Raw genomic sequence first — 24168 nt, 5'->3', positions numbered from 1 at the left:
CCTTCTCTTTAAGCTGACTCTGAGAGACCCTGATGAGCTGGGGGAACAGATGCTTGTGCAAAAGTAGTAGTGACATGGGAGTCTCCAGCCCTCCTGATGCACAATCTTGTGAATCTAACAGAATCATGCAAAATGGGCTGTGCTGGCTGCTCTGTCACTGCCCACCCCAGGTTCAGATGTCCTGTTCAGGAACCCTGTCTAAAGCTCCGTCAGCAGATGGACTTGCACATAGTCTCCCTGTGGGCACTTTTCACAACACACTTTTTCCATCATCAAAACCTCCGACAGCATGTCCTCTAGTTAACCTCCAGCAGTGGGCCAGCGGCCCCACGGTCTGGACATGTGTGGCCATTTCCTGCTCTAGAACCTGCTCCAGGTTAGCATCCTTTTGTGTCACTCAGTAATGGGTTGGCACATTATTCCCAAGCAGGAAAATGCTACCTCCAAATCCAAAGAGGCCCACCAGGAATTGTGCTTCCTTCTTACAGGTGGAGGTACAAGGGACAGTCTGTTGAGATGGAGCATCATGCCCCAACTACTGGATCCCTAAAAGGTCACTTGGGGATACCCCCACACTAACTTGCTCTAACAGATATATTTCTCCTGGCCCAGCACCTACAATTGAGGCTTCACTGTGGTTGCATTTGCAATAGACTTCACTCTGGTTCTTCTAGGGGCCAGAAAAGCCAATTAAATAGGGATATTATAGGAACTGCTAGCCCTACATCCTTTCTCAGGTGGGCACTAATGGAGGCCTGTCTCGCCCACCACATAATATTTTAATTACTACCTTGGCTGGGCGGGCGATTTCAAGAACTTTTACTTAGCAACTTAGCTTCCTTGCTACAAATAGCTCCTACTGGTCCATGACCTGTGTGGAATACTGTTGACTTCCACGTATGTTCATTCCCATTATACATCCAAAGAGAAGGGAAGTGACCACTGACTGGGTGCATCCCAGGCCAGGTGGACCCCTGTGAGGTAGAGCTGGGCCAGGACACTCCTGGCCGCCCTGTGCTTTCAACTCGAAACCCCACCGTGTTGGGTGGGCTTTGGGGTTTTGTTTTTCTGCAGTGCTGGGGACTGGTCTGAGAGCCTTGTGAGGTGAGTGCTCAACTACTGAGCTACACCCACAGCCATGTTAATATCGTCTCGAATCCTCCGTCCAACACTCTCCAAAATGCGTGGATCTTCCTGTGTCCAGCACATGGTGACTTGAGCAGATGGCCTAAGGTCCCCATGGAGAATCCTGACTGTGCATCTGCCATGATGTTATATGACCCATCCTCCTGGGGACCCGGTTTCTTTTAGTCAGAAACTGAGGCAAGAGGTCATGGCTTCTGGTGGAGCTGGCTGCCCGGGACCTCTTCATCTGTCCCTGATATGGAGGCCAGACTCTGCTTGTTGCCTGTTCATGGCTCCTGGGAGCCACGCCAGCCCCCGCCCTCACCACTCTGGCCCTCTGCTGACCGGTAGTTCTGCTCACCCTGTTCCTGGTCACTGAGCTCCTTCTCGTCCCTTGCTGCACTCGCTCACAGTGCTGCACCTCCCACGAGCAGCCCCTGCCACTGAGGACAGCTACCCCAACCCCCCAGGAACACCAGGGCCCCTTTTAGCAGTGTATTCCTTGTCCCCTGGGTGAAGGGAGCGTCCCCCTCGGCTCGCCCTCAGAACACACAGTCGGTGGCCTTTGGCCCTCGCGCAGCACGTCCAGTCCGGCTGCCCATTTCCGAGCCTCGTGTCTCCCTCTCCACCATCGGCGGTGGAATCCTACTTCACTTGCCCCACGCTTCCAAGGACCATCGGAGCGCGTGGGAGCGCTGTCTTTCAGGTCCTTGCTGGGCCGTGTCAGAGGAGAGTGTTCCTGTAGCCACCCCAGGTGGACTGTGCCCGGGGTCCAGTCCCTCCACACAGATGGGCATGCCTGCCCCAGCCGGCACTGGCAGCCCCTTCTCCAGCGGTCCTTTGCCTGCCTCAGCTGACCCAGCTGGGGATGTGGCCCCTGGGTTCAGTCTCCAGTTCAAAATAGCAGGAGAGGAGGTCCAGGAGGGTTTGGGGTGGGAAACCCAACATGTCTACACTGATGAGAAAGAGCCAGTTTGGTAGTGGAGAGAGAGCTGCAGGGATGAAGGCTGATGAGAGGGAATGGGGTTCAGAGCCCAGGGCCAGCTCAGCAGCGGGAGGCAGTGGGGACACGCAAGCTGGGAGGCTGTGCGGGATGTGGACGCTCCCTGGGCTGGGTTCAGGGGTCCTCAGCTAGGAATGAGAGCCAGCAGGTGGGGGTGAGGAATGCGGAGACGTCGTCTAGGCCTAGGGCCAGCTCCCACTAGAGTGTAGCCGTGAATTGAAAGGGAAGCTAGTCCTCGAGGGTCATGTTCCTCTCCAGCCACACACAGCTGCGCAGGTACCAGCCCTGAGCAGGTGGACAGGAAACCGAACTGAGGCTGGCATTTGGCCAGGCACGTTCAGCAGCTCACCAGTGGGTCCCGTTGCTGAGGGGACACTGGAGGCCTGTGTTGGTGGTGCTGATTGCCCTGCTAGCCATTATGCATATGTGTCTAAAAAGAACTCTCTCGGCCTTACGGGCCTCTCAGAGACTGGCGATGACTGAATAATGGGAGTTCACAGTCGAGCGCTGGAGCCGCGAAGTTTTACTGGGTGACAAGACTGCAGTCCCTAGGGACACCTCCGGCCCATAGGGACACCCCCTCTTCTCTCTGGAAGAACCCTGTCTACTCTTCTGCCAGGAGTACACTCAACAGCAAGCCGCTGTCTCCGGAGGTCTGCGCGTATTTTCCCAGCAACTTGAGAGAATGGAAGAGAGAAGTTTCCGTGCCCCTGTTTCAGCGTTGGCCGCAGCCTCTTGAGGTTGCCTGTTTTCTGTTGTGGGTGCAGCAGACGGTTCTGGTTCATTTTACCCACGTGTGTTGTGAGAAGAGCACGGTTATAAAACTGCTGTCCAGCGAGCCCTTGTTTTGAAGGCCAGCGTGCCCTCCCCGGCAGCAAGGCCCTCCGACTGGTTTCTTTATGTCAGTGGGAAAAAGCAGATGCTCTGCTTTGTGGCCAGAGCCTCTCCTTCGTGAAATGTGAACGTCACATTTGCAGGTCAGCATCAGGAACGTGCTTCTGAGGAGTAGCACACGTCCTAGAGGATGGATGGTGTGGAGGACGTGCACGTCCCTGGCTTGGGCTGCCGCTGATCCCTTCGAGGTGGAGCAGAGCTGAACTCCAGCCCACCTGAGGCTTCCTCCTCCAAAGCCCTGAGCAGTAACAGCCACACACACACACACACACACACACTCGCACCACACACTCACACGTACACACACACTCGCACCACACACTCACACGTACACACACGCATGCACACACACATACACACACACACTCACACGTACACACACGCATGCACACACACGCATACACACACAACTTGAAGAAATTGGCAGTCTCTGCTTCCTTTTGGAAATGTGCAAATCATAATTGCTTCTCACATCTGCAAAAATTTATGCTTTGAAAACTCCTCACAACTGAGAGACTTTGGGAATCCTGTGGCTGAAGGAGACAGGTGGGAGGACAGAGCTGCTGAAGATTCAGCCTCAGCTCAGGTAACTGCCAGTCTCCCCCCAGCATGGCCCTGCCACGCCCTGAGCGGGGAAGGGGGGCAAGTGGGCTCCTGCTTTCAAACTGTATAAAACTGGGCTTGGGAGGACCAGGCCCACGCCTGGCTTTGGGGGGGCGGGAAATACCTGTACTTGTACCTGTATCTTTATAGTCTTTCCTGGGCTAAATGCATATATTCAAACACGCTTTTGAACAATTACAAATGGAAAAGAGACACAATTAGGAATTTCTGCAAATATTTTCTCAATTTTTACAATTACCCTAGAGGAAGGATTCTCTTGCAGATAAGAAAATCCCCTCACAGACGTTCAGTGGCTTGCCCAGGGTCATTCAACTCAAAAGCGGGAGCTACGCGGTCCACTCCTTTGATTCCTAAGCCCAAACAGCTGCCCTCTGAGCAGCTCGGCAGCATCTCAGGACAGGGGGACAGGGGTGAGCAGGATGGCTCTGGGAGGGGGCAATCAGCAGACACAGGTCAAGACGTCATGTCCACTAGAGTCTAGGCCAGTGTGTCCCTTGCTCACACTGGAGACCCAGCTTCTGTTGCTCGGTGGGGATCTCCCCAGGCCACAGTTGGCGGGATAATTCCTATCAGCTGCTACCTTCTGGAGGTGCAGATCAACCCATTAACTCCAGTTCCTGGGAGAGGCTGACTTCCGCAGGATAAAAGGGAGGAAGTGGTGGTGGAGGGTGCCTTGTCTTTCTCTCTGGGGGGCTGGAGAAGCTCCACCTTCAGTGTGGCGTTTCTTGGCCAAACCAGGAGCTGAAGGGTGAAAGAGGCCGTACCCTCAGCTGACCTGGGATCGAAAGGTAGGTCCCTGGGGCGTCCTGATGAGAAAGGATTTTCTAGTCAGAAGACTCAGCTGGTGCACTCGGACCACGGCAGTTCATGCTCCAACAGGGACAGTGTGACCCCGTGAGCAGGAAGGGGACGCATCCCCATTTCTTTGGAGAAGGCTTGGTCCTGAGGTGGCACTTGGGGTTGCTTGGCTCTGCAGTGGAGAGAGCCTGGTCCCTGAGGCAGAGAGACCCGGGGTCAGATTCCTGCTCTGTGCCTTCTGCGGAAGCTGCCTGACTCCTCTGCTGCTTAGTTCCCCGTTGGTCTCCCGGGAGTCCTGGTACAAGTCGAGAGGTCCCGTGGCGGCACTTACGGGCGACAGCCATGTCTTCTGATATGGAGCCGCCTGTGCCTGTGTGGGTAAGGGGACTGGCTCCAGTCCCCTGCTGTCCGAGTTCCTCTCCTCTCCTGTGGAAGGCTGGGGCTCTGGGAAGAAAGCCCTGCAGGTGCCAAGAGCCCCGAGAGGGAGGGCGCCATCAGAGGGAGGCAGCAGGTCGGCCTGCTGTGCCATCCGGGGAGAGTCGGGTAGTCTCTGGGCCTCCTGACCAGGTGGGGAGAGGGAAGACTCCTGAGAAGGTGACCGTCCTCTGCCAGCCATGCTGGGTGGACCTGGAGCATTCCCCTGCACCTGAATCCTATTTCTGACGCTTGGGTTTTGGCTACACAGGTGCGGGGCATCTGGCTCCTCCAGTGCTCCGAGGGCACGCCATGGCTCAGAAGAGCCCTGGGGACCCCGGCATTGAACTTCCCTACAGAGACCTGGCCTCCGAGGTGACCAGGCGCAGAGTCACCATGGACAGGAGGTACCTGGGGCTCTCCTCTGGCTTGCTGTGGGGTGGGGCTGGGGAATAGTGGCTGAGCCCCAGCAGGCGCTGGAAGCTGCAGAGGGCCCTGGTTGTCCACCTTTATTCCTGTCCTGCTGGGAAGGCAGGGTCACCTGCTGTGGGAGACAGAGCTTTCTCCCAGGCCCTCCTGGCCATGACTTCCACCAGTGTACGTCCAGTGTGCTGGACACTCGTTCCCTGCTGCCGCCTCCCACACCCGAGTGTGGACCCCTGTTCTGCCTTTTACCGGCCACGTGTCCTGTGTGGATCACCTCTGTCCCAGACGGACCCCTGACGTATGCAGGGTGTGGCTGAGAATCGGCAGGTCCTTGGTTTCTGCTTTTAGCCAATCTTCAGACCTTGGGGCTCGGCAAGTGTTCAGGTCAAATGAAACCTGAATCCCTGACGGCTCGACCTGCTGCTCCTGTTCCTCCAAGGCCGGTTTGCCCAGCCCTGAGCAGGATGGCAAAGCCCGGCTCTTCAGAAGGGGAGACTTGGGGGCTGGGGCTGGAAGAGTGGGAGGGACGCTCAGGCCTGTGTGGGAGGCGCGGAAACCCTGGAGGCAGCGTCCGCCCAGGCTGGAGCGTTCACAGGGTGCCTGGCCGCACAGAGAGCCCAGCCGGGGAGGCGACCCCAGGGTGGGGAGCCTGGATCCCAGCCCCACTGGTTCTGTCGGACCAAGGGAGACAGTTGAGCTCACTTTGAGAAGAGCTGACTCAGAATTAAATAGAGTGTGTCTTGTTTTTGCAAGGGGATGGTGACAGAGGAGTGGGAGACAGTCCCCTAAAATGTTACCTGGTCCTCTTCAGGTATCGACATCTGGGTGTGTAATTCTCTCTTTTTTTCATCCTATCTGTATTTGAAAACCTTCTTCCTTTGGGTACTGGGGATGGAACCCAGGGGTGCTCTACCACTGAGCTTCATCCCCAGCCTTTTTAAATTGCTCAGGGTCTTTCCAAGTTGCCCAGGCTGGCCTTGAACTTGAACTAGCCTCTCATCTGGCTACTTGATGTGTCTTTCCTTCTAGAGAAGACGTGATGACCAAGAAAGGCTATGAAGCTGGGGAGTCGCTCTCCCAGGTGGGCACAGAACAAACGCCTCCTCCCAGAAAGACCTACCTCACAGTACCCCCTGCCCCGCCTCCTTCTCCAGCCGAGGATCCCACCTCCCCACCAAGGACGACTTAAGCGATTTTGTCGCAGATTCTTACATAAAACCCCAGCAAACGGTGTCGGTGGCGTTCCTGAGTCTGTCCTTGACAGCTGTCTGAGAATCCTCTTTCCTCTTTTTCTTTCCCCAGAACCTCTGTTGATGGTGAGAGGGATTTCGTTTCCAGCTGAGTCTCTGACATGACACGTGCAGATTTGGGGTTCAATTTTTGCTGCGTTGACTCTAAAGGTCCAGAGAACCCGGGGGTGTTTGGGTTTTCAGAACTCAGGCCGGACACCACCGCTGTGTGGCCCCTCCATGCTAGAGGAACTCAGGGTGTAGGGTGGTTGACTTTGAAAAATAGCGGTTTCAAAGTTTACTTCTAGGAGGTTAAAAGACTCTGTACCAGAAGCCCATTCTGCCAAGCGGCCAAGTGTGGATGATTTAGTGGGTCCCCTGCTCCACCTCTTGGCAGACCCCAGGGCACCCTGAAGGATTTCTAGGGCACCCTGAATGGTTGCAAGGCCTGGGGAGGGGGATAACTCAGACACACATAGGAAAACTCCTGCCGTGCCATCCTTGACTTTGTCCACATCCTCCTGGAGTCCGCGTGGTGTGCTCTGCAGACCTGGCCTTACCCAGGTGCCTGGTCCTCCAACCACATGGTCAGCAGGCCTCTGCGGGCATCGGCAGCAGAGCAGTGTGCACCGACCCTGTCACCACCAGGCAGGTGCTCATGCTGTGGCCCCAGTCAGACGAGGGAGCTGACCGGCACTGTCCAGCAGGATGGCCGCGAGCCACGAATGGCTGCTTCCATTTAAGTTCATTAAAATTAAATAAGGTTTTAAAAAACCTCGGGCTGCTGGGTTCAGTGGCAGGGCACTCGCCTAATAGGCCCGAGGCCCTGGGTTTATCCAGCTCGTGCCAAACCAGTGGTGAACAGCAATTCAGTCCCTCGGCCGCACAGTTCACGTCACAAGTCCTCGGTGGCTTCAGAGCCGGTGGCCACCCTGCTGGATGTCACATGTAGAACGTGACCGTCTGGGACAGAGGTCCAGCCCTGCAAGGCCACAGCCAGTGAAGAATAGAATCAAGGGAAGAAGCTCTTGTGCTGGTTTTATTCCTCGTTCTATTTCTAAGCATGCTCCAGGATGTTCTTTCTGTTCATCTGTCTAACAAGCATTGTTGAGGACCACCATAGGAGTCGCCCGCACTAGGGATATTTTGTTGTACAGAATGATCAATCCCCGCCTCAGAGGAATAGTCTTCCAGTGGAGGAAGACTAGCAAAAAATGTGCTGGGCACCGTGGTGCATGCCTGTAATCCCAGTGACTTGAGGCTGACGCAGGAGGATCTCAGGTTTGAGGTCAGCCTCAGCAGCTTAGGCCCTAAGCAATCAGTGACCGCCTGTCTCATATTGTAGCTCAGTGGCAAAGCCTCCCTGTGTTCAATGCCCAGTACCACCCCCCACCAAAATACACACACACACACATACACACAACCTAAAAACGTGAACTTACCATCCTTGAGGAAGTGATGAGTGAGTATCATGGAAAATAAATTCTCAAATAATAAAACGGGGTAAGAGAAATTACAAGTGCCCAGGAAACAGTAGGTTGCCTACAATTTTAAACAGGGTCTGGGTGACATCTAGGAAGGTGGCATCTGAGCAAAGACTTGCAGCCAGTGATGGTGTCAGCTGTGTGGACGTCTGGGGAGAGGGAGGAGCTGGAGCCACAGTTTGGAGGACACAGTGTGCCGGGTGCGTTTGAGGGAGAGCCAGGAGGCCACTGGGCTTGGCTGGAGTCGGGTGATGGGACGTCCCCCTGTGGGAAAGGTGGTGGTCCTGTGGCTTGGGAAGGGCTCCGTCTTTGCCTGGGAGATGGGAAGCCGCGAGGGTTTCCAGGGAACAAGGGGCCCAGGCCGCCTTGCTTTCTAATGGCGTTTTCTGGCCGCAGTGGGGGTAAGAGGTGGTGCTGGTGAGGGGGGAGGAGGCGGTTTGGGTGCCACCGTCGTGATCCAGGAACAAGATGGCATTGGGACCAGTGGCAGTTGGGGCGATGAGAAAGGAGGCCAGATTCTGGATCTGTGTATTTGAAAGAGCCCATCGAGTTGCTGATCCATGGAATGTGGGGAGTGAGAGAGGGATAAAGGACCACCCTGAGATTGTTGGCTTGTGCGACTGTGGGGACGGAGGGCCACCAGCTCCAGGCAGAGCCGACTCGATGTGTGGAGCAGGGCGGGGAGGACTCAGAAGTTCAAGTTTTGCTAGTTTGATAAGCCCAGAAGCCATCAAGTGGAAATGTCACTGGGCAAATGAATACGTGAATCTGGAATTCTGGGGTAAGGACTGTGCTGGGGAGATTAGTGCTGGGTGCAGCCATCAGCATGGACATGGCACTTGAAGCCTGGAGAGTAGATGACGTTGCCAGAGGATGAGGACAGAGGAGCCCCTGCATTGAGCCCTGGGGTACTTCCACCTCAGAGGTCGGGGTTAGAAGGAGGAACCAGCCAAAGACACGAGGGTGCAGGAGCGTCCAGCCCCGGAGGGTAGGGAAGGAGTTTCCTTCTGCCCTCTGTTCTTCCTTCCGTCACCTTCTCTGTCCCGAAGCCAGAAACACGGCTGATGGGGAGCTGTGCCTCCTCACCTGCCGCTTCCCACCGCACACCTGGCAGTCACGGGGCTCAGCAGGTGGATGAGGCCCTGCCTGCTGACCTCTGGGCTCCCTTGTCTCGAGAGTCTCGTCCATGAGGGAGAGTGGGGACAGCTAGCTATTAGGGGCTCACTTGTAGTAGGTTAAAGTCTTCACCCTAATGCCAGTGAACATCCTAAATCCCAAATCAGAAAGAGTCCAAAATCTGACACTTTCAGGTGCTGGTGTGAAGGCCCAAGAGACATGTGATTTGTCACCTGACCTCCTGTGAAGTCCGTCCCAAGGGGCCACACGGAAAGTGTCGCAAGAAATCTCCTTCAGGCTATGTGCCAAGGTGGATGGAAACACAAGTCAATTTCAGGTGTAGATCTGGGTCCAGCCCCAAGACACGTCCTCGTGGGTCTACAAATACCGCAGACCTGAAAAACTCCGAATTGAAAACACTTTAGGTCCTGAGTGTTTCAGATCAGGGTAGAAAACCTGTAGAGTGCGGCCTGCTTTGGAGATCTGGCCTGTAAAGAGGTAACTGAATCAATACGAGGTCCCCAGGGTGGGCCACAGCCTAAAATGACTGCTGCCCTCATCGCAAGAGGAGATTGGGACGGTTCACAGGGAGGACTGTGTGAAGACAGGGGAGAAGACCCCCTGCCCACCGAGGAGAGGGACCTTGGGAGAAGCCCATCCTGCCGACCCCTTGACTCGGGTTTCCCGCCCACCGAGTCGCAGGAAATCCGTGTCTGTCTCTGAGGCCCCCGGTCTGCGGTGGTCACCGCAGCCCCAGGCCACCGAGACGCAGTGGAGAGGCGTCTGTGGCCTTGTCCTCCCCCTCCTGGTCCATACAAGAGTAGCCTCCATGAGAATCGACGGCCTGTGGAAAAGAGAAGTCGAGCCCTGGCTCCGCTTTCCACAGCGGCCCTCGCCGCTCACGGGCGGGAGGATCTCTTTCAAGCCCAGGCTGGGGCCTCCCGAGCTGCTTCTCTTAGAAGGCCAAGCCCCAGTCCCCGGAAGACCACAGAGAAAGGGCTGTCCCGCCCCTGCAGTGTGAGTAAAGTCTGGGGGAGCGAGGGATGCCAGAGGCAGAGCCTGGATTCTGGGGAGCTCCCACCGTTTGGGGCTCCCGAGAGCAGAGGGGACTGGCGCAGCTTCCCGGGGGAGCTTGGGGTCTGGGTGGCAAAGCTCCAGGAGCAGTGGCCCAGCACCAGCAGAAGAGCAGAGGCGGACCTGCATCCCTATGCCCAGGGCAACTCCTCAAATGTCCCCGTGTGCCAACGGGACACACAGCAGGCCAGGAAAAGCCATAGACCTAGACAGGCCTGGCCGTCTTGATGGGTCGCCATGTCAGCAGCAAGGGCCGGAACCCACACAGATGGTTCAGCCAGGTGTGGGCAGCTCTGCCCGCGTCCTCACCACTCGGTGCCCTCAGCACGGAGCCACCTCGGGGGAGTGGGAGAGGAAACCCTGAAATAAGTGACAACATGCTGAAGCGACACAGTGACAACTGTGGAAAGTAAGTTCAGTCACTAAAAAGTAATTCCAGGGCTGTGGTGGCGTCTTGGTGGCAGAGCGGTTGCCTCGCACATGTGAGGCACTGGGTTCAATCCTCAGCACCACACAAAGATACAAATAAGCAAAATAAAGATATTGTAACCATCTATAACTTAAAAAAATAAAAATAATAAAAAGTAATTCCATAGGGAATGGGGAGTTTTGTTTTTGCTTTTTTTTTTTGAATTTTTTAATATTTATTTTTTAGTTCTCGGCGGACACAACATCTTTGTTGGTATGTGGTGCTGAGGATCGAACCCGGGCCGCACGCATGCCAGGCGAGCGCGCTACCGCTTAAGCCACATCCCCAGCCCCAAATGGGGAGTTTTTTGGTTCCACTTTTGTGGCACTGGGGGCTGAACCTAGGGCCTTGCCCATGCCAGGCAAGCGCTCTTCCACTGAGCCCCTCTCCAGCCCTGGGAGTTAGCCACATTTGACAGCATCTCACCGAGTTGCTGAGCACCTCGCCTCTCCATGGCTGCCAGCTTTGAACTCACGATTCTCCTGTTTCAGCCTCCTGAGCCACTAGGATTACAGGCATGGGCCACCGTGCCTGGCTGGGAGTTATTACTCAACAGGTATGAGTTTCAGCTTTACAAGGTGAAAGAGTTCTGAACATAGATGGGGCGATGGTTGAACAACTCGTCGTATGTACTTAATACCACTGAACCACGCACTCAAACGGTCAAGATGGGAAGCGTTGTTATGTGCATTTTATCAAAATTATAAGAATTGGAGAAAAATACTATGAGGACTGAGGTTGTGGCTTATACAATTGATACCTAGGACAACAGATAAGAACCAAAGGGGACCTAGGGTCCAGAGAGGCTGAGTTGATGGAGAAATGGAATATGCTTTAGGAAGGGCCAGGAACACCAAGAGATGGAGGCATGGATTCCACTGTGTGCCTGGTGCCATCTGGGCGCAGCCTTGAAACCAAGCACAAGCCTCCTGCTTACATGCACACACGTGCACACACACACACACACACACCCAGCACTTCGCAATCACACCTCCCAGCCCAAAGGAATTATCTGCTTGTTGGAATCTGCATGCTTCTCTTAGGCAAAGATTCTCACAAAGTTCACGGTCATATATGATCATTTTATTTTCCAAGGCAAGGGTTATAGAATACGCAACTGAATTCTTCCTGAAGCATTAGAAGCCAGTGGTAGTAAACACTTCTTACGTAAGTTCAGTGCAGGCCACGGGGCTATTTCTCTTCTTTTAGAAATGCTGCTGTTATCATGGCTTAGGAAGCCGTGCAACTTTCGAGAGTAATGGTTTTATGAAGAAACCACCAGGCCTTTGAGCTCTTGCCCCAAATCTACAGAAACCTTGAACTATCTTGGACAAGCATCCCTTTAAAAGCCGACAGAAGAAAAGAATACCTATCCTACTACACAGTTGTCTCAGCCCTCAGATGGCTACCCTGCCTGCCGTGGTGGTTCACGCGGTCTCCTGCATCGAGGGAGCAGGAGAAGTGCTGGCTCTGCATGGACGGCGGTCCCAGCAGCCCACCCCCCTCTGGAGCCCTGAGCATTCTCTCCTCCTGCCTTTGCTGGCAGGGCTGGGGGCTCCTCACATCCTGGAGAGCTTGATGTCATAGGTCACCATGTTGAAGTTGTCCCAGGCAAAGAGCTTCCTCTCCAGGGGGTTGTAGTCGATCATGCTGCTGTACTTGTAGCGGTTCTTGAATGGGATGGTCAGGGTCTTACTGACCCCTGTGCCCGTGTCATAAGCAAAGTTGACAGTGGCTTCGGCCGAGGAGTAGCTGCTGACCGTGTACAAGGTGCCGCAGATGACGAAGGCGTTGGCGACTGACTGCTTACGGATGTTGGTCTCCCAGGTCTGTTCCAGCTCCAGGCTCTCCGGGTTCAGTTTGGAGAGGACGATGGCTCCTTTGGCCTCCTCAGTGCTGTAGATGACCCACAGGCCCGTCTCATCCACAGCCAAGTCAATGTCTGTGTAGCCGCCCCACGAGTACGGGAACTGTCCGTGGTAGCCGGCCCCCGGGATGTCCTTCTCCGCCTTCACTGCCTCCGTGTTCAGCTCGTACCTGATCACGGTTCTGGATTCGGCGCCCTGGAAATAGAGGCTCCCCCCATACACCACTGCACCGGTGCTCTCCAGCGCCCGGGGCAGCACGTGCACCTTGGAGGGGTAGCCCTGCACGAACTGGCTGATGAGGCTGTACTCAAAGACCTGGTGGATGTCTGTGCCCACCGTGTCGATCCTCCACGTGGTCTCCCGCGTGTAGGGGAAGGCGGGCCTGGGGTCTCTCATCCACACGCCGTACTTGCCGGTGATTGTTTCTGCGGTCCTCAGGGTGACAGGCTCTCCTACCCAAACCAGTTCTCCACAGCCTGATGGATTAAAAAAAATAATTTAAAAAAAGGCACCTCGTATCCATCAGCTCTCCAGATACATTCAGTGACAGAGTGGAAGCAGCAGAGCAGGCAGAAGTAGGGGCCCCAGGACCAGCTGTCTGGGCTTAAATCTGGGTTTGGCTGCAAATAGACCTGACTTTCAATAAGCTCCTCAGCTCTGCACGCCTCGGCCTTCCCAGGCAACGGGGGACAGCAGGGCTGTTTCAAGTCTGAGAAGTGATTAGACAGGTTAGGGGTAGGTACAGAGAACATGCACAGCAGATGTGCGGTGGGTCTGTGGTGGGAAGGGATTCCTGCTCCTCCCAGTCGTCAAGGGCGAGGCCTTAGACGGCTTCAACCACAACGGCAACACTCGAGCTTGGCAGGGACCCGAGGGTTCGTTAGATCACTTCCCATGACTTTCAAGTTTGATGTGTTATTTTAAAAGAGTGAAAATAGATTCCTTATAAGAATGACTTCTAGTTAGGCCTCATGGTGGACACCTGTGATTCCAGCTCTTCAGGAGGCCCAGGAAGGTCAGCCTTGGCCACTTGGTGAGACCTTGTCTCGATCAAAAATCAAGAGGGCTGGGGGTGACAAATAAATAAATTAAAATGAATAAATAAAAGAAGGTTGGAAGCGGAGCACATTCCCCACCTTATTAAGGCTCTTAGCGATTAGATATCTGAATATTAAAAAAAAAAATTTCTGTGGACTTAGAGGTCTTCCTTGTCATATGCGAGTATCTTAGAAGAAGAAACCTCAAACCTAGTTCAATCCCCAGCACTAAAAAAAAAAAAAAAAAGGTTGAAAATTTAGATTTAGCAGAATCAAGAGAGATTTCTGTGCTTTAGCGGGCACCTTCAATGTCGACACAGAAGGTGGGTACCGTTTACTGAATCATGCTTTGAATATTTCATTACCCCATCCCCATGGGTGCCCTTCAGTGCTCACAGTAATTGTAAGTAACACAGGCAGAGCTTCTAAAAATCATTCCTTCGGGGAACACTTTGGAGAGGGGCAATTGTGCTTTTCCTAGGTGGCCGAAGTTCAGCAGAAATACCTTTACTAACAGACAGTGCTAGATGGGACAGGGCAGCTACCTGGCCCTCAGGTTAAGGGTGTGAAGGAGCTACTGAGGCTTGTGACTTCCCAGGTGCAATGCAGTGACCAAGTGGGCTAATAGGCCTTGCTCATCTTCTCCCGGTGCAGCCCAGCTGCCTTCCAGGGTGGGTGGCAGGAGACAGACTCTCCTGGGAAAGGCTGCCTCCCTGAGGACCTGCCCTGGCAAAAGGAAAGAGTGGTTCTTGTCCTCAGTCCCTCCCTGTCTCTGCTCCCAGGGAGGTCACTCCTGATGGCATTTACTCTCCAAATCTGAACACAGAACTAGACACGACAGAGGCAACGTGGGCTCAGCAGGGAAGACACCCACTTCATACCGTCATCGTCACTCCTGGGAGGGCCAGAGGGACTCTCCAAGATCTGGGAAGCCGGAACCTTGGTCAACTCCGACTTGAGTTCCTGGAAGGCCAGGGTGTCCAGATTCCACTGAGAAGCTGTATGAAGAGAGAGAGTCGGGCTGTGCCATGAGAAGACACGGGCCAGGGATCGACTGTGGAGGAGAGCATTTCGTTAGGCTCCCCAGACTCCTCGTTGGAGATCTGCTTTAAGACGATGCCGGGGTGTGGTGGGGATCAGGCCGGGGAAGACTGTGGGGCTCAGAGCTGCCCTGGGCTCATGCTTTTCTCCCCACTGTTTAAAAAATCCCACAATTAAAAAGCTTACCTAATTACATAGCAGTTAAATCACTTAGCAAACTGCCCAGCACAGAGTTGGATATTCAGAATAAAATAAGACTTTGCACTTTTGAAATACTTTCCACCAGAAGGGCAGGCTTGTGAGTATATGAGGTGTGATTTCAGGAATATTAAGGCTCTAAGCAATTAGATATCTGAATATCAAACATGCTTTTGTTCTGTGACTTAGGTTTTCCTTGTCATCTACAAGCATCTTACAAGAAACCTCCAGATTTTTTCTTTCTTCTATTTTTTTTTGGGGGGGTATGATGTGTGTTACTGGGGACTGAACCCAGGGGAGCCTTATCCCTACCTCCCTATCCCTTTTTTTTTCTTTTAAAACGGATTCTTGCTAAGCTGCTGAGGCTGGCCTTGAACTTGTGCTCTGCCTACCCTGATTACAGGCATGTGCCACCACAACCAGCTTATCATTTTATTTTTAAAATACTTTTTAATTTTTAATTGACACATGTATCACTGGGGTCCAGAGTGACATTTCAGTAGATCAGCTCATGGTAATTGGCACTTCTACCTCTTAGACATGTCTTATTCCTTTGTGTTGGGAACATTCAAAATCCTCTCTAGTGATCTTGAAATATGCAGTTGTTAGTAACATGTCAAGCTTCACACGCTCAGTTGAAATGTCTGTCTCTTTCTGAGGCCACACTGCATAAGGACGAGTGTGTGCAAGGTTCCTGTGAGAACTAGGGGAGGGTGTGAGAAGGGGAGAACATGGGTGACCCTGGTTAGACATTTGGTCATTGTCACCATGGGTCCTACCTTTGCTTAGGATTCAAAGCAATTCTTGACTCCAAGGATGAAGCAGTGGTCACAGGAGCATTTAAAACAGGTGTGGCTATTTTAAACTGTAGGTTTGATGATGATTCAAGTACAGTAAGGCCAACAGATCCCCAGGCAATTGTGTGCTGGGTTGTGGCCCGTAATCCCAGCTGCTTGGGAGGCTGAGGCCGGAGGAATCTCTCAGTAATAGAACACCCCTGAGTTCAATCCCATTGCCCCCCACCCCACCCCACACAGTAATAATTCAAGGGCTGGGGATGTGGAGTGCTTGCCTAGCCTGGGAGTGGCCCTGAATTCCATCCCCAGGACTGGGGGAGGGGAGAGAGTGTGAGGCAAACCATGGAAGCAGTAAAAAGATCGTGGTTTCCAGGGCAGCGTGCAGGCAGGAATAAATAGACATTGGACGCCGGCTTCTGGGGAAAGGGAACTCCTGGGCATGGTACCCTAATGGTGGATACATTATTTTATGTTTGTCCAAAACCCAAAGCGTAAGCTGTGGTCTTAGTAACTATGACATGTCAGTGTGGGTTTGTCAACTTTATCCCTGAGGGGGGTCCGCAGGAAGAGGGGAAGCTATGCCAGTGGGAAATATCTGTCCCTTCCTCTCAATTTTGCTGTGAACCTAAAATAGCCCCCAAAAGTCATCTTTTAAAAACAAAGATCTTGAAGTCTGTATTGCTGTGGGTCCCAGGAGAGGAGAATGCCAACCTGCAGGGGGAGGGGTGCACATGGGAAGCCTCTCCCACAGGAGGCTGCAGCGGTGGGGGACAGAGTGGTGCTTCAGATTTTCAGGGAAGTGGGACAAGGCTGGGGGATGGCCACCTGCAGCTAATGAGATTCAGTCGTTGCCATCACTCATTAAGTGCTACTGTGAGTCAGTGCATGCTAGGTGCTTGCTGTTCAATTCCTCTATTTCCTGTAACAGTCCTGAAAGCCAGCCAGGCCCAGAGGCTCCCGCCTGTAATCCCAGCCACTCAGGAGGCTGAGGCAGGAGCATGGCACGTCCCAGGCCCGCCTGGCCATTTAGACCTTGTCTCAAAGAGAAAAAGTGTTGAGGGGAGCACAGGGTGTGCAGGGCTGTAGCTCAGAAGTAGAGTGCCCCTGAGCTCAAAACCCATACGGCAAAATAACAAGACCAAACAAAAACAGTTCTGAAAGTGAGCACTGGTATCTCCAAATGCAAATGAGGAAAGCAAGCTTCAAAGGGGTTAAGTAACTCGCCCAGGGTCTCACAGCTAGTCAGTGGGGGAGCTGGAATAAAACCAAAGCTGTGGACGATGTGAGCCCTTGCACCCCGTGGTGGGCGTGGCCAGTTATAGATGTGAGCCTGTCCACCTGTGGTGGGTGTGGCCTGTTGTGGATGTGAGCCCTTGCACCTGTGGTGGGTGTGGCCTGTTGTGGATGTGAGCCCTTGCACCTGTGGTGGGCGTGGCCAGTTGTGGATGTGAGCCCTTGCACCTGTGGTGGGCATGGCCAGTTGTGGAGGCCTGCTTCTCACAGTTGAACACTTGCCCTTTCACACCTGCTGTGGGAGAGCCAAGGTCCCTTGTGTAAAGTGAGTGCATTATCAACCATCTCAGTAGAGGACACTAGAGGGAAGTGGGCTGTGGGGGATTGTCCCTGTGTGCAGAATGCAAGGGAGCCCTGCCCCAGCTGCTCCTCTGTGACCTTGCAGCCTCGTCCTGGCCATGGACTTTCCACGGCCCTCCCACATGGAAGCCAGCACTCCGTGGGGACGGCAGAGCTCTGAAGGCCCTGCTGGCCCTGCTCCTCACTTCCTGGACACCCAGGCCCCAGGAGTTGCTTGGCCCACATGTGCCCTGCACTCAGGAAGTGTTTGGCACCCCCGGACCTGCTCAGGCCAACCAGCCCCCTCTCTGCTCTCATGGGCTGAGCATACCTTGACCGATGAGGTCGGGACCCCTCCCAAGTCCATCCTGCCGACCATCCCCTCCCTCCTCTGAGGAGCCACCTGGAGTTTAACTCTGTCTTGCACTGGCCCTGTCATCACAGTGAGTCTTCACCTGAATGTCCCTGGCTGTACCTTCTGGGTCTCTACCTGCCATCACAGTTAGTCTTCACCTGAATGTCCCTGGCTGTACCTTCTGGGGCTCTACCTGTCATCACAGTTAGTCTTCACCTGAATGTCCCTGGCTGTACCTTCTGGGGCTCTACCTGTCATCACAGTTAGTCTTCACCTGAATGTCCCTGGCTGTACCTTCTGGGGCACTACATGTCATCACAGTTAGTCTTCACCTGAATGTCCCTGCCGGTACCTTCTGGGGCTCTACCTGTCATCACAGTTAGTCTTCACCTGAATGTCCCTGCCGGTACCTTCTGGGGCTCTACCTGTCATCACTCTACATGTCGTCACAGTTAGTCTTCACCTGAATGTCCCTGGCGGTACCTTCTGTGGGCTCTACCTGTCATCACAGTTAGTCTTCACCTGAATATCCCTGGCTGTACCTTCTGGGGCTCTACCTGTCATCACAGTTAGTCTTCACCTGAATGTCCCTGGCGGTAGCTTCTGGGGCTCTACCTGTCATCATAGTTACTCTTCACCTGAATGTCCGTGGCTGTACCTTCTGTGGGCTCTACCTGTCATCACAGTTAGTCTTCACCTGAATGTCCCTGGCTGTACCTTCTGTGGGCTCTACCTGTCATCACAGTTAGTCTTCACCTGAATGTCCCTGGCTGTACCTTCTGTGGGCTCTACCTATCATCACAGTTAGTCTTCACCTGAATGTCCCTGGCTGTACCTTCTGGGGCTCTACCTGTCATCACAGTTAGTCTTCACCTGAATGTCCCTGGCTGTACCTTCTGTGGGCTCTACCTGTCATCACAGTTAGTCTTCACCTGAATGTCCTTGGCTGTACCTTCTGAGGCTCTACCTGTCATCACAGTTAGTCTTTACCTGAATGTCCCTGGCGGTACCTTCTGGGGCTCTACCTGTCATCACAGTTACTCTTCACCTGAATGTCCCTGGCTGTACCTTCTGGGGCTCTACCTGTCATCACAGTTAGTCTTCACCTGAATGTCCCTGGCTGTACCTTCTGTGTGCTCTACCTGTCATCAAAATTAGTGTTCACCTGAATGTCCCTGGCTGTACCTTCTGTGGGCTCTACCTGTCATCATAGTTAGTCTTCACCTGAATGTCCCTGGCTGTACCTTCTGGGGCTCTACCTGTCATCACAGTTAGTCTTCACCTGAATGTCCCTGGCTGTACCTTCTGGGGCTCTACCTGTCATCACAGTTAGTCTTCACCTGAATGTCCCTGGCTGTACCTTCTGGGGCTCTACCTGTCATCACAGTTAGTCTTCACCTGAATGTCCCTGGCTGTACCTTCTGGGGCTCTACCTGTCATCACAGTTAGTCTTCACCTGAATGTCCCTGGCTGTACCTTCTGTGGGCTCTACCTGTCATCACAGTTAGTCTACACCTGAATGTCCTTGGCTGTACCTTCTGAGGCTCTACCTGTCATCACAGTTAGTCTTTACCTGAATGTCCCTGGCGGTACCTTCTGGGGCTCTACCTGTCATCACAGTTACTCTTCACCTGAATGTCCCTGGCTGTACCTTCTGGGGCTCTACCTGTCATCACAGTTAGTCTTCACCTGAATGTCCCTGGCTGTACCTTCTGTGTGCTCTACCTGTCATCACAATTAGTGTTCACCTGAATGTCCCTGGCTGTACCTTCTGTGGGCTCTACCTGTCATCATAGTTAGTCTTCACCTGAATGTCCCTGGCTGTACCTTCTGGGGCTCTACCTGTCATCACAGTTAGTCTTCACCTGAATGTCCCTGGCTGTACCTTCTGGGGCTCTACCTGTCATCACAGTTAGTCTTCACCTGAATGTCCCTGGCTGTACCTTCTGTGGGCTCTACCTATCATCACAGTTAGTCTTCACCTGAATGTCCCTGGCTGTACCTTCTGTGGGCTCTACCTGTCATCACAGTTAGTCTTCACCTGAATGTCCCTGGCTGTACCTTCTGTGGGCTCTACCTGTCATCACAGTTAGTCTTCACCTGAATGGCCCTGGCTGTACCTTCTGGGGCTCTACCTGTCATCACAGTTAGTCTTCGCCTGAATGTCCCTGGCTGTACCTTCTGGGGCTCTACCTGTCATCACAGTTAGTCTTCACCTGAATGTCCCTGGCTGTACCTTCTGGGTCTCTACCTGTCATCACAGATAGTCTTCACCTGAATGTCCCTGGCTGTACCTTCTGGGGCTAACCTGTCATCACAGTTAGTCTTCACCTGAATGGCCCTGGCGGTACCTTCTGGGACTCTACCTGTCATCACAGTTAGTCTTCACCTGAATGTCCCTGGCTGTAACTTCTGGGGCTCTACCTGTCATCACAGTTAGTCTTCACCTGAATGTCCCTGGCTGTACCTTCTGGGGCTCTACCTGTCATCACAGTTAGTCTTCACCTGAATGTCCCTGGCTGTACCTTCTGGGGCTCTACCTGTCATCACAGTTAGTCTTCACCTGAATGTCCCTGGCTGTACCTTCTGGGGCTCTACCTGTCATCACAGTTAGTCTTCACCTGAATGTCCCTGGCTGTACCTTCTGTGGGCTCTACCTGTCATCACAGTTAGTCTTCACCTGAATGTCCCTGGCTGTACCTTCTGGGGCTCTACCTGTCATCACAGTTAGTCTTTACCTGAATGTCCCTGACTGTATATTCTGGGGCTCTATCTGTCATCACAGTTAGTCTTCACCTGAATGTCCCTGGCGGTACCTTCTGTGGGCTCTACCTGTCATCACAGTTAGTTCACCTGAATGTCCCTGGCTGTACCTTCTGGGGCTCTACCTGTCATCACAGTTAGTCTTCACCTGAATGTCCCTGGCTGTTCCTTCTGTGGGCTCTACCTGTCCTCACAGTTAGTCGTCACCTGAATGTCTCTGGCTGTACCTTCTGTGGGCTCTACCTGTCATCACAGTTAGTCTTCACCTGAATGTCCCTGGCTGTACCTTCTGTGGGCTCTACCTGTCATCACAGTTAGTCTTCACCTGAATGTGCCTGGCTGTACCTTCTGGGGCTCTACCTGTCATCACAGTTAGTCTTCACCTGAATGTCCCTGGCTGTACCTTCTGGGGCTCTACCTGTCATCACAGTTAGTCTTCACCTGAATGTCCCTGGCTGTACCTTCTGGGGCTCTACCTGTCATCACAGTTAGTCTTCACCTGAATGTCCCTGGCGGTACCTTCTGGGGCTCTACCTGTCATCACAGTTACTCTTCACCTGAATGTCCCTGGCTGTACCTTCTGTGGGCTCTACCTGTCATCACAGTTAGTCTTCACCTGAATGTCCCTGGCTGTACCTTCTGTGGGCTCTACCTGTCATCACAGTTAGTCTTCACCTGAATGTCCTTGACTGTACCTTCTGAGGCTCTACCTGTCATCACAGTTAGTCTTTACCTGAATGTCCCTGGCGGTACCTTCTGGGGCTCTACCTGTCATCACAGTTAGTCTTCACCTGAATGTCCCTGGCTGTACCTTCTGGGGCTCTACCTGTCATCACAGTTAGTCTTCACCTGAATGTCCCTGGCTGTACCTTCTGTGTGCTCTACCTGTCATCACAATTAGTCTTCACTTGAATGTCCCTGGCTGTACCTTCTGTGGGCTCCACGTGTCATCATAGTTAGTCTTCACCTGAATGTCCCTGGCTGTACCTTCTGGGGCTCTACCTGTCATCACAGTTAGTCTGCACCTGAATGTCCCTGGCTGTACCTTCTGGGGCTCTACCGGTCATCACAGTTAGTCTTCACCTGAATGTCCCTGGCTGTACCTTCTGTGGGCTCTACCTATCATCACAGTTAGTCTTCACCTGAATGTCCCTGGCTGTACCTTCTGTGGGCTCTACCTGTCATCACAGTTAGTCTTCACCTGAATGTCCCTGGCTGTACCTTCTGTGGGCTCTACCTGTCATCACAGTTAGTCTTCACCTGAATGTCCCTGGCGGTACCTTCTGAGGCTCTACCTGTCATCACAGTTAGTCTTCACCTGAATGTCCCTGGCTGTACCTTCTGGGGCTCTACCTGTCATCACAGTTAGTCTGCACCTGAATGTCCCTGACTGTACATTCTGGGGCTCTACCTGTCATCACAGTTAGTCTTCACCTGAATGTCCCTGGCGGTACCTTCTGTGGGCTCTACCTGTCATCACAGTTAGTTCACCTGAATGTCCCTGGCTGTACCTTCTGGGGCTCTACCTGTCATCACAGTTAGTCTTCACCTGAATGTCCCTGGCTGTTCCTTCTGTGGGCTCTACCTGTCCTCACAATTAGTCGTCACCTGAATGTCTCTGGCTGTACCTTCTGTGGGCTCTACCTGTCATCACAGTTAGTCTTCACCTGAATGTCCCTGGCTGTACCTTCTGTGGGCTCTACCTGTCATGACAGTTAGTCTTCACCTGAATGTGCCTGGCTGTACCTTCTGGGGCTCTACCTGTCATCACAGTTAGTCTTCACCTGAATGTCCCTGGCTGTACCTTCTGGGGCTCTACCTGTCATCACAGTTAGTCTTCACCTGAATGTCCCTGGCTGTACCTTCTGGGGCTCTACCTGTCATCACAGTTAGTCTTCACCTGAATGTCCCTGGCTGTACCTTCTGGGGCTATACATGTCATCACAGTTAGTCTTCACCTGAATGTCCCTGCCGGTACCTTCTGTGGGCTCTACCTGTCATCACAGTTAGTCTTCACCTGAATGTCCCTGGCGGTACCTTCTGGGGCTCTACCTGTCATCACAGTTAGTCTTCACCTGAATGTCCCTGGCTGTACCTTCTGTGTCTCTACCTGTCATCACAGTTAGTCTTCACCTGAATGTCCCTGGCTGTACCTTCTGGGGCTCTACCTGTCATCACAGTTAGTCTTCACCTGAATGTCCCTGCCGGTACCTTCTGGGGCTCTACCTGTCATCACTCTACCTGTCGTCACAGTTAGTCTTCACCTGAATGTCCCTGGCGGTACCTTCTGTGGGCTCTACCTATCATCACAGTTAGTCTTCACCTGAATGTCCCTGGCTGTACCTTCTGTGGGCTCTACCTGTCATCACAGTTAGTCTTCACCTGAATGTCCCTGGCTGTACCTTCTGGGGCTCTACCTGTCATCACAGTTAGTCTTCACCTGAATGTCCTTGACTGTACCTTCTGGGGCTCTACCTGTCATCACAGTTAGTCTGCACCTGAATGTCCCTGGCTGTACCTTCTGGGGCTCTACCTGTCATCACAGTTAGTCTTCACCTGAATGTCCCTGACTGTACATTCTGGGGCTCTATCTGTCATCACAGTTAGTCTTCACCTGAATGTCCCTGGCTGTACCTTCTGTGGGCTCTACCTGTCATCACAGTTAGTTCACCTGAATGTCCCTGGCTGTACCTTCTGGGGCTCTACCTGTCATCACAGTTAGTCTTCACCTGAATGTCCCTGGCTGTACCTTCTGTGGGCTCTACCTGTCATCACAGTTAGTCTTCACCTGAATGTCCCTGGCTGTACCTTCTGTGGGCTCTACCTGTCATCACAGTTAGTCTTCACCTGAATGGCCCTGGCTGTACCTTCTGGGGCTCTACCTGTCATCACAGTTAGTCTTCGCCTGAATGTCCCTGGCTGTACCTTCTGGGGCTCTACCTGTCATCACAGTTAGTCTTCACCTGAATGTCCCTGGCTGTACCTTCTGGGTCTCTACCTGTCATCACAGATAGTCTTCACCTGAATGTCCCTGGCTGTACCTTCTGGGGCTAACCTGTCATCACAGTTAGTCTTCACCTGAATGGCCCTGGCGGTACCTTCTGGGACTCTACCTGTCATCACAGTTAGTCTTCACCTGAATGTCCCTGGCTGTAACTTCTGGGGCTCTACCTGTCATCACAGTTAGTCTTCACCTGAATGTCCCTGGCTGTACCTTCTGGGGCTCTACCTGTCATCACAGTTAGTCTTCACCTGAATGTCCCTGGCTGTACCTTCTGGGGCTCTACCTGTCATCACAGTTAGTCTTCACCTGAATGTCCCTGGCTGTACCTTCTGGGGCTCTACCTGTCATCACAGTTAGTCTTCACCTGAATGTCCCTGGCTGTACCTTCTGTGGGCTCTACCTGTCATCACAGTTAGTCTTCACCTGAATGTCCCTGGCTGTACCTTCTGGGGCTCTACCTGTCATCACAGTTAGTCTTTACCTGAATGTCCCTGACTGTATATTCTGGGGCTCTATCTGTCATCACAGTTAGTCTTCACCTGAATGTCCCTGGCGGTACCTTCTGTGGGCTCTACCTGTCATCACAGTTAGTTCACCTGAATGTCCCTGGCTGTACCTTCTGGGGCTCTACCTGTCATCACAGTTAGTCTTCACCTGAATGTCCCTGGCTGTTCCTTCTGTGGGCTCTACCTGTCCTCACAGTTAGTCGTCACCTGAATGTCTCTGGCTGTACCTTCTGTGGGCTCTACCTGTCATCACAGTTAGTCTTCACCTGAATGTCCCTGGCTGTACCTTCTGTGGGCTCTACCTGTCATCACAGTTAGTCTTCACCTGAATGTGCCTGGCTGTACCTTCTGGGGCTCTACCTGTCATCACA

At 53.2% G+C, this 24168-nt stretch overlaps 2 protein-coding genes across 2 annotated transcripts in view; one reads left to right on the top strand and one right to left on the bottom strand.

Annotated features, from left to right (window-relative positions):
• The first annotated feature begins 5170 nt into the window (after positions 1 to 5170).
• Positions 5171 to 6473, top strand: Myocos (myocilin opposite strand). The gene is made up of 2 exons (XM_077802958.1): positions 5171 to 5265; positions 6314 to 6473. The coding sequence occupies exons 1-2, from the start codon at positions 5171 to 5173 to the stop codon at positions 6471 to 6473; spliced, it is 255 nt and encodes an 84-aa protein (XP_077659084.1).
• Positions 6474 to 11723: 5250 nt separating this feature from the next.
• Myoc (myocilin) overlaps positions 11724 to 24168 on the bottom strand; it is a 41190-nt gene continuing 28745 nt past the window's right edge. The window contains exons 2-3 of the mRNA XM_077802466.1: positions 14443 to 14559; positions 11724 to 13000 (exon numbers count right to left, since the gene is read on the bottom strand). Of these exons, the coding sequence (XP_077658592.1) occupies positions 12216 to 13000; positions 14443 to 14559 (902 nt within the window). The 3' untranslated portion in view covers positions 11724 to 12215. The remainder of the gene's footprint in view (positions 13001 to 14442; positions 14560 to 24168) is intronic.

The sequence above is a fragment of the Urocitellus parryii genome, chromosome 9 (assembly GCF_045843805.1).
Source record: "Urocitellus parryii isolate mUroPar1 chromosome 9, mUroPar1.hap1, whole genome shotgun sequence".
Taxonomy (NCBI): Eukaryota; Metazoa; Chordata; class Mammalia; order Rodentia; family Sciuridae; genus Urocitellus; species Urocitellus parryii.
This window is presented reverse-complemented; position numbering and strand designations above follow the sequence as displayed.